The 12,901-nt window shown below is 44.7% G+C and overlaps 1 protein-coding gene across 1 annotated transcript in view; it reads right to left on the bottom strand.

The window, feature by feature from the left end:
• LOC138473831 (deleted in malignant brain tumors 1 protein-like) overlaps positions 1 to 12,901 on the bottom strand; it is an 835,597-nt gene that overhangs the window by 126,121 nt on the left and 696,575 nt on the right. The window contains exon 5 of the mRNA XM_069612216.1: positions 606 to 994. Coding sequence (XP_069468317.1) covers positions 606 to 994 — 389 coding nt within the window. The remainder of the gene's footprint in view (positions 1 to 605; positions 995 to 12,901) is intronic.

Below are 12,901 nucleotides of genomic sequence, written 5' to 3'. Positions count from 1 at the left end.
CCCACCTGCATTCATCGGTCAGTGACACCCAAAAGCATTTGCAGCCTTTTATTCATCTTAGTGATTGCTCACAGACCATTTCAGTCTACTGCACGAGATGTTGGCACAGGTTATTAGATAATCTTGCCTCTTTAAAGCAATATACCATTTTAAACAACATTTGGCATGATCACATTGTAGTGACATCGCTGCCTTTAACAACCCTGTGGCCTTGACAATATTGGTAGACACATAAATACCATGAATTGTTGAGGACGGAGCTGACCTTGCCCATGTGGGTTTGCTGGGATAGTCCCCTTTGATATGTTCATTAATAGGAGTCAAATGCCACTTCTGCATGAATTCTTTCCATCGAGCACCTCTCCTTCTTAGCTGGGATGTGGGCAAGGTTGGTCCTATATATTTTACATCCTCTTCCAGGATAGGGCAATTACAGTTAAAGTCCCCAGCACAATAAATGTTTGGGGATCTGCTTTTTACTACCCAGTCTAAAAGAAGGCCATCTAATTCCTCCCTTGTGACATTGTCAGCTTCAGCCTTCGGGTTACAAGGAAAGCAAATTATAAAAGATATTTGAAAAGAAAGGAAAAGCTTCTCATATTTACCCCTTCCTGATTAAAGTAAATGTCTGGGAGTGGAAATCCTCTGGATCGGGAGAAGCCAGGCACGTGTCTACGAATACCTCCAGATCTGCGTCCGAGCTGATGAGTGTCACCTTAAGGTACACGTTCTGGTTCAGGTTCACGACATATGGTGATTGCGTGACGGCGTGCTCGAATGTCACTGAGTCGTAGAAAGAAAATGCCACGCCAATATTCTCATTTTCCACTTTCCTGATCCTAATGGTGTCATTGGCCTCATACATGATGTCCACAGTTGTGTACAGAGGGACCTTGCAACCAATGTCAATTTTCAGCTTCTTCTGGCGAAGTATCACAGTCTCTGCTGGATGTGCAAGAATGGTGTTGGAGTAGATAATCGTGCTGTTCACCACCTATAAAACACAGAGACGTCATTTCACCAAAATTCAAGGTGTAGCGTAAGTGACATCAGATGACCCTCGACCTCCGATGACATCACAGCAAGTGATGCCATTTGACCCCACCCCAAAGTGACATCAGAGGAAGTGATGAAACACGCCCTTTCACCGCTCGACAAAACAGGAAGTGGCATCACATAGCATTGTTCCTAATTACACCACGAAACATATGGTTACGATATCACTAATCTGATATTCATTTCATACAAGAATGGATCACCATATGCATCGTTAATATCAGTGTGTATTGGGCCATTTCACCAGATTACCGTGAATGATAATGATGTGTTAATATATAAACTTTGGTTCTCTGAAAAAATTATAGAGGCAAGACAAACCAAAAGATCATATGAGCGTGAATGGAGAATGAATCCATGCCTGACAACATTGGAAGAATACAAGAAATCTGCTCAAAACAACAAGATGACCATGATTGAGTCTAAAAAGAACTCTTATAATGCGTGCATAGTCAGTGCAAAATGCAGTTCAAAGGAACTATTCAAAGTATTGAAAGACTTTGAAAAGCATGCCTCCCGCTTTCCCCCTGTTCTCAAGGACTCTGCATAGTGTCAATTAGTGTAGGACGAATTTACATGAAAAATTATTGGCCATCGCCAAACGATTGTTAAACAATTGGCTAATTTTGACAAAAAGGATTCTCATAATACAAATTGCCAAAACAACACTTATGCCAATAACAATCCTCAATTTGAATTCCACATATGCACTAAATAGGAAATTAAAGATATTATTGGTAACCTGAAATCTACATCTTGCATTGGCGATACCTCTCCGCTAGACATCTTGTAAAATTCCTTGGACGTTCTCCTCCCATGGATTACGAAACTGATTAACTCAACCCTCACATCCGACACGGTCCCTGCCACCTTAAAGGAGGCTTGGGTTACACCACTGCTGAAAAAGGCTTCCCTCGACCCCTCGATTTAAAAAAATTACAGACCCATCACTAACGTTCCCTATCGCCTGCAGATCTTAGACAGAGTGGCGTATATGCAGTTGCAGACCTTCATAGAGAACCATAACATCCTTAATTCCAACTAGTCAGGGTTTAGGGTACAACATGGCACCGAAACCACCTTACTGGACCTTAAATCTAACATCACAGATATCATTGAGAAAAAACATTCTTTGCTCTTACTATTATTAGACCTCTAAGCGGCTTTTGATATTATTGATCACAATCTCCTGCATAAAAGACTAACATTTATAGCCAACTGCTGCAAAAAAGCGGCAAAATGGATTGCGTCTTTTTTGAGAATGCTCATCATCCCCTTATTCATGTGGCCTACCGCAGGGATCCTGTCTGTCCACCCTGCTTTTTAACATTTACATCCGACCATTCCTTGATTTTTTGGAGGAACTTGGTGTCAAATTCGCTATCTACGGAGATGACACGTAAGTACTCTTCGAACTATCAGGGAATTATCAGGAGGACGTTGAAGCTGTGAATCAGGTTTTTGCCAAAATACAAACGTGGATGGCAATCAACTCTCTAGCGTTGAATGATTCAAAAACAGAGCTATTCTTTCTGGCATCTGGTCTCAGATTGAAGAGCTTCCCCCATCAGTATGAAACTTCATTACAGATGGTAGTACCATTCCTGTCAGCAAATCAGTGAAGACATTTGGAGTAACGCTGGATGCAAATTTGTCTGGATGCAAATTTGTCCATGAAAAATCATGTCTCTCAAATTAGTTCATCTTGCGGCTATGTAACTAAACTTTTACATCAGGTTAGACCCTATCTCAGCGTTACCAATAGATCCATCCTAGCCTCTTCACTAATTAATTCACGTTTGGACTATTGTAACTTTGGATAAGAGGAGGCCGAGAACACCACTACCATGTTGATCTCCTGAGTTCACACAAACAAAGGATAAGGAGCCGAGTCGAGGAACCGCTGGTGACCCGCTGGACGTTTTGGCACCCTGAGCCCGCTGTGTCGTGTGGGATCCCTCTGCATCTGATCGTTTTAGAGGGTCTGCGACCCCATGGAATAGTGAGGCCAACTATTCTCGGCACCTTCATCCAACCCTGCAAGTAAGCCTCTTCGGAAGTGTCCCTGGGCCAACCAGTGGGCTGACCAGCTTACACAGGATGTTCGCTCTGTCACCACCGCTGTTTCGAGGAGGCCCTCGAAACTTGGCATACTGCTAGCTCTGTGTCCACGGCACCCTAACACCGAATTTCGTACACTTGGCGTTCTCAGGTCTGAAGTGAGACGAGTGTACCCGGACCGGAGTAAACGCGGTTGCCCTGTTGTGGCGACGACCTGTGCAAGTTTGCTGCATTTGTGACCCCCTTGCCCCTGAAGCCGGCTGCAGTGGAATTGGGCTGATTCCTCCACCCGGAGCGGAGAAATCACCACTGTCCCGTTTAGGAATCCTTGCTGCATCTTGGGAACTACAGTGTCGAGACGTCCTGATTGTCGCATTCGAACCTGCCAGCGAAGTGGACTGTACTGGCAAAGTTTGGGTCTGAATGCGTCGGAGACCGGTGAGTAATCCGTACCCCAACCGGTGGCCCCTAGCACAGGAGTCCATTTTAACATACGAAGTGGCCCCTGTGGTCCCCTTTCCTTTCCAAAGCTATTGTGAAATAGCGACTCCATCCAAACTCTCCAATTGCCTCTGCCCTCAAGTGGAGGTCCTGTTTGAATAGTGGGAACTTGTTCTTCATCGCCTTATCCACCTTCCTGAGCTGCTAGAGACGCTTGAAGAGACCCTACATTGTCCATTGGCACCAGCGCGTGCATGTACTATTGAGCATAAGGCTCCTCTCTTCGTAGGGCTTGGACTGCCTCTTAAGTTAGGTGTATTCTCGATGTGGCACTGGGTCTAAAGATTACCTGCACTGCCTGTTTTACTCCCCATCTAGGTGGTCTACATATTTCGTGCTTTTAACTCCTTAGACCCGATCGGTCTTGTATATATATTGTATTGATTGTGATGTATTGGTTTACTTTAGTGTTACTGTGATTCTTTGCTATGGTCTATGTTACAAAGGCCTTGCAATAAAAGTGTCTATATTTTTAATATAACACCTGTTTGGAGTAATTCATAAGTGTCCTTACTTTGTGTGCTCATTGATGTCTTTCAGTCACCCTCACCCCTCTTGAGACTTAGTCTTGACCGCCTGTCCTAGCTACCCTGATTGGTCTGGCTTGTCCAGAGGTTACCCTGTTCCAAGAAATGAGGCTGGCCTTCTGAACCTCTGCCCCTCCAGGTCAGAGTTCAGAAATCCTTCTTAACAACCATTAACCCTTTCCAGTACTCTATGTAAGATAGTTTGTACTCGGTCTGTGAATTTAAAAAGACTAATAAAGTCAATGGCAACTTTACATGTTCTGGGAGACAGTAGTCAGTCCCAGAAAATTGAGTTTAAAGTGGAAAGTCTGAAAAAGACAACCCTGTGTCACTGCACTAAAGTGACACACAGTAAAAAGATGATGCCTATGGAGTAGGTGAAGCTACACAGTCTATGAACACAAAACGATGTAAAACACACAGCAAAACACATGTAAGAGTGGGGGAAAAGGCTTACACTCTTACCAGGTGAAATAAATAAACCCTAGAAGTCCAGTAAAGCTGCTGAGGGACTCAGTAGGTAAGGGAAATTAGCCATTCTGGAGAATTCACTCTAACACTCGCCCCACCTTCCCCCAGACTAAGGGACAGGAGGATTTAATCCACTCCTGGATGAATCTCTTCGCTCTAGTTGGTTATAAACATCCTAGAGAGACCATCAGCATTTTGGTGGTGATAGCCTGACCTGTGCTCAATGGTGAAATCAAACCCTTGCAGGCAGATTGACCATCTTAGTAGTTCTGGGTTCTCCCCTTTCATTTGCATTAACCATCTCAAGAGTTGCTGGTCTGTCTGAATCACAAAAGTAAATCCATACAAGTATGGTCTAAACTTCTTCAGAGACCACACAATGACAAAACACTCACGCTCTATGGTTGCCCACCTTATTTCTGGTTCCTTCAGTTTCCTACGGATAAAGCAAATGGGGTGCTCCCTACCTTTCTCATCCAGTTGACTAAGGACTGCACCTATACCTGTATTGGATGCATCTGTCTGCACAATGAAGGGTTGGTGATAATCAGGAGCTCTTAGGACTGGAGCTTGACAAAGGTCTTTCTTCAGGTTTTCAAAGGCTTGAGTGCACTAATCATTCCATCTAACCTTTTTACGGAATTTTGGAGAGGAGATTACATTCAAAGGAGAAGCTATGGACCCATAGTTCTCAATGAAATTCCAGTAGTACCCAGTGAGACCTAGGAAGGCTCTCACTTGGGTTTGAGTAGTAGGGGTGGCCCAGTTTTGTACAGCTTGTACTTTCCTAGGCAATGGCCTTATTTCACCTCCTCCTACCTCATGACCAAGGTAGACCACTTTGCTCTGACCAATTTGACATTTGTTTGCCTTTATGGTCAGAATAGTCTGCTCAACAGCCTGCAAAACATTTCCTAAGTGATCAATATGTTCTTTCCAAGTAGGGCTGAACACTGCAATGTCATCCAGGTATGCCATGTAGACGTCCTCCATCCCATTCAGAACTTGATTGAACATCCTTTGGAATGGAGCAGGTGCATTCTTTAATCCAAAAGGCATAACCTTAAACTGGTAGAGGCCTGATGGGGTTCAAAATGCAGTTTTCTCCTTGGCATGGTCTGTCAGGGCTATTTGCCAATAGCCTGACGTCAGATCAAATGTACTGAGGTACTTGGCTGCACCAAGTTTATCCACCAGTTCATCTGTCCTTGGTAAAGGATGGGCATCAGTCTTAGTGTTAGGGAGAATTCTCCTTCTAGGCCTAATTTCCCTCACCTAGTGAGTCCCCCAGCAGCTTTGCTGGATTTCTGGAGTTTATTTTTTCCACCTGGTAAGAGTGTACATCCTTTTTCCACTCTTACATGTGGTTTGGCCTATGTGTTATAACTCATTGTGTGATCTTGGGCACTGGAGCACACCACTCCAGGTGCCCCTGTTCTTGTATGGGTTACAAAGCACCTTTAGTGTAGTAACCCAGGGTTGTCTTTTAGACTTCCCTCTGACTCCATTTCGCTGGGGCTGACTACTGTCCCCCAGAGAAAGGTAAAGTTGCCATTTACTTTACATAGTCATTTTTACCACATACCCAGTACACCCCATCTTACATGGAGTATTGGAAAGGGCTAATCTGTACCCCTTTTCTGTCTATACCTCCCAGAGCATTGTTTTGCTCGTTTAACATTTAGACTTGGCTGGTGGCAGTGGTATCTACCCTAACTATTCTACCTCGATTATATTAGATAAACGTGGTACTGTTCTTGGCTATTATATTAGCCTCGAACATAAACCCCCTTAACCAAATCGTCTTTGTTTTGGCTCCGGTTGGGTTTATTCGCCATTTATTTTTGTTAAACTCCTTCTTGTGTTTTACTTTGCGCGGCAAACTAGGTTCGCCTTCTTTGTTCACCGTCTTTTGGCGGGCTTTTGCAGAGAAGCCCTCCTCTTGGCGCCTGGGTGTCTAGGTAGACTGAATGTGGGGAAGGGGTGTAGTCACCCCCTGCACAGGGTATCCTAGGAAACCAAAGTCGCACTTTGCCACGATTGGCTGAGGTGGTTGTCCCGGCTGGACAACCCCCCTGCTGCATGATTGACAGCCAGGCTGTGTGAATGGGGATTTTTGCGCATAAAAGGAGGGTCTCTTGGGCTAGAAGTCAGAGTCGCCTCTGGAACTACAAGGAACCAAAGAGAAGTGGAGAGAACGACGGCTGCTGCAATTACCCCGTCCCGGTGAAGCCCTGCTGCAGTCCTGAGCTATCTTCCCTTCGACGACTAAGAGAAGATCCAGTCCGGAGTCTTCTTCCCTTGAGCCTGGTGGGGATAACCAGCTCATCTTCTTCAGCCAGAGATCTCCGCCGTGGTCGAAATCGCTGCACACTGCTGTAGTGGTCCGGATAGCCACCTGCTGAGCCTCTCCTGTTTATAAGGAGCACACCTTTTCGTTGTCGCTGCTGTCAGCTTCATCCCTGTGTGGTGCAGACCCCCTTCAGACGTCCTCCTTCACAACGAAGCTCCAGGAATCGTGGGTCTGCAGGAAACCAACAGGAAAAACTGCCAGGACACCAGCTGCATTGTGGAAATGAGGTACTGTGTTCTACTCGAGGAAACTGGGTGAACCCCTTTTCTTCATCCTCAAGGCTCGTCCTTGTCTTCCCTCCTTCTTATAACTTTTGCTTCCGAACATTGACAATATTCAAGTACTTTTTGGCTACACGGAATCGTGAACTGTCTAACGGTGTGATCTTCGGCACAGGCCTCCGGTGTCACCTGAACCTGGCTCCGACCCTTTGACTTTTGAACTCCTGTTTCTGAGTGTTTCTCGATACTGTCTGCCTAACCTAAATATTGCCTGTGATTTTTGCCCCCAACTCCCTCGAGTATCTCAGGTGCTAAGTGTGTTTTTGCCCCGGTAGCATTTCATGTCACGGATACGCGTTTATTTAGTAGACTGAACTGTCAAAAAGAGATCGCAACCGTTTCCACGGTATTGTGTTTTGTTCATAACACCGGTTCATTCAAACACAGGGTACTTACCTTGAGACTTACTGTACAAAGTGAATTGGTTAGATGTAGTATATTTAACGTGTGGTTTTGTTTAAAGTTTAATAGAGGTGTTGTGTTTATAACTGATGGTTTAAAAATAAATGTACTTATATTTTTTACCTGTAACCTTGAGTCAGTGTTTGCTTGAGTCAAAGTAATTGTGGTCCCTTTGTGCAATCTCTGCTACTGCTCATATACTCTTGAGATAAGCCTGGCTGCTCTGCGACTGCTACCACTATAACTTAGTACTACAGGCTTGTACCAAAGGTCAAACATGTATTGCCACCTGTAGTCTTAATCAGGTGTTGTGGTCCCAAGGGCACTGCACAGGATTCTGCCTAACACTGGTGTACAGCGGTGAGAATTTGGAAGTAGAGTGATTACAGTTAGAGTGCTGCTGTTGCTTGGCTTCAACTAACCACAAGGCTAACACCACTAAATCTATTTAACTGAGAAATCATGTCAAGTATGGAAAACTACACTGAAGAGAGTCTTTTACGCTATACTGCTGAGGTTCTTAGAACCATGTGTAGAGATAAGAATCTCTCTGGTAAAGGAAAGAAATCTGAACTGGTTGCAAAGGTAATGGGAAAAAGTCTGGAGAGTCGGTCAGAAGGGCCTACCACTCCAGCCAATGTGGATTGTGATGTTTCTGATTCTGAGAGTGTTAATTTAGAAGAAGTAGATGAGTCCTTGCTAGGAAACCCTACAACTCCTTTGCCTGCTCAGAATGCACAACCTCTGTCCACAGGGACCCACACAGGTCCTACACTTACTCCTGAATTTATTGCACTTGAGAAAATGAGACTTGAATTAGAAGTGAAACTTATTGATGCACAAACTGCCATGAAACATCAAGAGTTAAGTCTCAGAGAAATGGAGCTGAATCATGAACTAGAAATGAAGACACTGTCTCTAGAAAATGCTTCTCTCCTAGAGTCTTCTAGGTCTTCCAGCCCTAAGAGACCTGGTATGCCAAAGGAAATGATTGGTATGTACGAGACTAAACTTGATGTTTTGGATTGGTTAGCACTGTTTGAGTACAATCATGGGATTCAAGGTATCTCAGGGAATCAGTTGATTCCTTGGCTTTTCTCTGGGCTTCCCCCTGTTGCAAGTGATGCTGTAATGGAGTTGGGGGAGGAGGATAAGCAGGATTATGAATGTGTGAAACTAGCATTAATAGCTAGATTTGGGAAGACCACTTCCCAGTATCATAAGAGGTTTAGAACCCTCAAAAAGCATCATGGTACCCCTTGGGCTACCTGGGTGTGTGACTGTTTGAAAAACTTAGATGGTTGGGTTAAGAGTTACAAATTGAACACTTATGAAGGTTTGAGGAATCTTGTAATGTTGGAGTCTATTTTTGATGCCTGCTCTCCTGAGCTTAGACAGAACTTGGCTGATTCAAAGGAGATAGATCCTAAGAAGTTAGCTAAGGCTGCTGACTTGTGGGTTGCCAACAGGGCTACTCACAAAGATTCTGGGGCAACTCAGAAGAAGGAAGAGGGAAAGCAGTCCAAGAAAGACAACAAGGAGAATTCCAATAATTCCCATCCAAAAGAGGGCCACAAACATAACCAGGGGAAGCCACAAGATAAACCGAATCAGGCTAGTGTACCACCTGGTTCCACACCAGATGGAGGTCAGAGCAAGCCCCCATTCCAGAGAGCATTTGGTAAATGCTTGGTTTGTGGATTGCCTGGCCATGTGAAAGGAGATCCCAAGTGTAAGGGTAAACCTTCAGGGATCAACACGGTCTCCTTAGGCTTCTCCCAGGTGGATGAAGTACCTATGACAAGTGGAAACTTTCAGCTACTAGCTGATGAGCCCATGAGAGTCTCAGCTAGTGTTTCTTTAGTGTCCTTGGGTCTTTGGGAACAACATAACTTAGATGTCTACAACTCAATCCCAGATAATATTAAAGAGTATTACAAAGATAGTGTTCTTGTGAATGGTCAGGAGACCCCTGTCATCAGAGACACTGGAGCCAGCATAACTGTGGTTGATGAATGTGTTTTCAAGGTGGAGGATGTTGCTAAGGCACCCCAACACCTAACCAAGTTAGCTGGAGGCCCTGTGCAAATGCTTCCCCAGTTACCAGCTCTCATCCAGTGTAATGATATGACTGTCAAGATACCTGTTAGTGTGCAGAGTGAAGTGCCTGGAGTTGTGTCCAGTACCCCCAGTACTCCCAGGCCACTGAGTAAAATGAAACAGGAGCTCACTAGGCCTGCAAGGGAAATACAGTAGGTGAACGTTTCCACTTGCCATAGGTACTCCTTCCTCTGGGGAGAAGGCTAAGGAGACAGGGTGGACCCCTGAAGGTTTACCCTTACATCTGGAATCCTCTTTCACATGGTCAGTTGACCCACAAATATAACATTTCCCAAATGTTTTGATGAATGGGGGTTTGTTCTGACCTCCATCTGGTTTGGGTCCAGATGGTACACTAGCCTGATTCGGTTTCCCTTGTGGTTTATCGATACGTTGCTGTTTGGGGCCCTCTTTTGGATTGGAGGTATTAGAATTCTCTTTGTTATCCTTCTTTGGCTGCTTTCCCTCATCCTTCTTCTGAGTTGCCCCAGAATCCTTGTGAGTAGCCCTGTTGGCAACCCACAAGTCAGCAGCCTTAGCTAACTTCTTTGGATCTATCTCCTTAGAATCGGCCTTGTGCTGTCTGAGCTCAGGAGAGCAGGCATCATAAATTGACTGCACCATAACAAGATTTCTCATACCTTCATAAGTGTTTACCCTGTAACTCTTAACCCAACCATCTAAGTATTTCAAACATTCACATACACAGGTATTCCAAGGGGTATCATAATGCTTTTTGAGTGTCCCAAACCTCCTAAGGTACTGCAAAGGGGTCTTCCCAAATCTAGCAATTAAAGCTAGCTTCACACACTCATAATCCATCCTATTCATCTCCCCCAACTCCATCACAACATCAGATGCAACAGTAGGTAGCCTAGAGAAGAGCCAAGGAAGCAACTGATTCCCTGTAATGTCTTGAATCCCTTGGTTATACTCAAACATTGCCAACCAATCCAAAATATCAAACTTAGCCTCGTACATACCAACAATTTCTTTAGGCATACATGGTCTCTTAGGACTGGAAGACCTAGAAGACTCTGGGAGAGAAGCATTTTCAACAGACAACTTTTTAATTTCTAAGGCATGATTCAACTCCATTTCTCTGAGCTTAAGTTCTTGATGTTTTTGTTCAGTTTGAGCATTTATACGTTTGAATTCCAATTCAAGCCTCATCTTTTCTAGAGCAATGAATTCAGTACTGAGTGTAGGACCTGATGGGGTCCCAGTGGACAAAGGTTGAGGTTGTTGAGCAGGTAGAGGAGCAATAAGGCCTACATGGTGAGACACATCTGCCTCATCTAAATCATCCAAAATAACAGACACATTATCATCCTCATCATTTTCCACATTGGCTGGAGGGTTCAGACCCACTCTCCAGACTTTGGGCCTCATTACGAGTTTGGAGGCAGCCATGCCCTTTATAAGGACATGGCTGCCTCCAAACTCGGGTCCGGGTCCATTGTCCCTGAATGGGGAAATACAGGGCCATTCCGACTTTGGAGGGCCCAGTATTTCCCCATTCAGGGAACCTGTATCCGGACCATCCCCATTCCCATATGAGTCCCCATCGGGCTCAATGGGAATGGGGAGGGAGCTAACAACAGGCCCGTTCATAACGGGCCAGTTGTTAGCTCCCTGGTCCCCTCGCGGGACCTGCTAAGGACGTCTGGTAAAACCAGACGTCCAGAGCGGATCCCACAAGGGGACCTCGTAATAAGGCGGAACGGGTTTAACGGCGCCGGCACCTTTACCGGCACCGTTAAACCCATTCCGCCAGGGTCATAATGAGGCCCTTTGTTTCTCTAACAACCTTTCAATTAATTCAGACTTTTTGCCTTTAACAGAGAGATTGGTTTCTCTACACAGATTTTTCAGATAATCCACAGTGTAACTAAGGAGGGTCTCCTGACTGTAATTTTCCATATCAGACATGATTAAAATTGCTTTTAAGTGATGTTTAGCCTTGTGGTTAGTTGATCCAAGGTAATAGCAGCACTCTAAGTGTAATCACTATACTTGATCCTCACCGCTGTACACCAGTGTTAGGCAGAATCATATGCAGTACTCTTTGGGAACACCACACACAATTAAGACTACAAGTGACAGTACAAATTCACCTTTGGTACAAGCCTGTACTACACAGTAAAGTGGTAGGGATGGTTGAGCAGCCAGACTTATCTCAAGAGTAAAGTGAGTAGTATCAGAAATTACACAAAGGACAACAATTACTATGGTTCAAAGCAAACACTGACTCAAGGTTTCTGAGTAAAATAATATACATTTATTTACACATTCATTTGTAAAACGGCTCACTAAAGTAAAGCCACAGAAAATCACAATCTTAATATACTACACAACACCCAATCAATTCTGGACAAGTTAAGCTCAAAATGAAGTGTGAGCAAAATGGCACTCCAGCAATTTTAAAAGGGAGGGAAAGACAAGGTTATACAAAATTAAGCAGCACCAACAAGTAAGCAGGCAGGGCAATCTAGAAAAGGCTTGCTACAATGAGGATTCAAATCAATAGGCTTGGTCCAAGGTTAATGGTTCAGGGTCTTTGCAGAGGATCACACAGTTCAGAGTAGTTTGCGGTTAAGTCTTTGCCAAGTGTTCGAAATGAAGTTGGTCAGAAGAAAAGTTATTTAAAAGAGTAGAGAAGGACAAGCCCTCAAATTGGCGAAAGATTTAAAACACTTTCATTGCGGTCGGACGGAACGAACAACCAGGTTTGAACAGTACCTTTTAGAGCAGAAGAATGCTGTAGCTGAGGCAGAAGTTCCTGGCAGATCCTGCAGGCTCACGGTTCCTGAAGGGACTGTCGGACCGACACGAAAAAGGAAGAATGGAGGGTCCTGCACTGCCCAGGGAAGGAACCAGCAGAAGAGCAAAGCAACAAATAAAAGGTGCACTCCTTAAAACCCAAACAGGGTCCGGTCCTCCTGGCTATCCGGTTCACTGAAGCTGTGCACAGCAAATTCGACCAGGGGAGGGAGGCCTTGCTTGGTGTTTGGCAAACTGGTTGGTCGCACCAGCTCAAGGGAAGACGATTCCTTGCAGATCTTCTCTGTCGTTGAAGTTTGGAGATTTAGACCCGAAGCAGGGCTTCACCTGGAGGTTCAGTCGTTGTAGTCGTCTTCTTCCTTCAG

Source organism: Ambystoma mexicanum, chromosome 8 (genome assembly GCF_040938575.1).
Source record: "Ambystoma mexicanum isolate Mex_15411 chromosome 8, UKY_AmexF1_1, whole genome shotgun sequence".
Taxonomy (NCBI): Eukaryota; Metazoa; Chordata; class Amphibia; order Caudata; family Ambystomatidae; genus Ambystoma; species Ambystoma mexicanum.
Note: the sequence above shows the minus strand (reverse complement) of the source record. Positions and strands in the feature narration are given on the sequence as shown.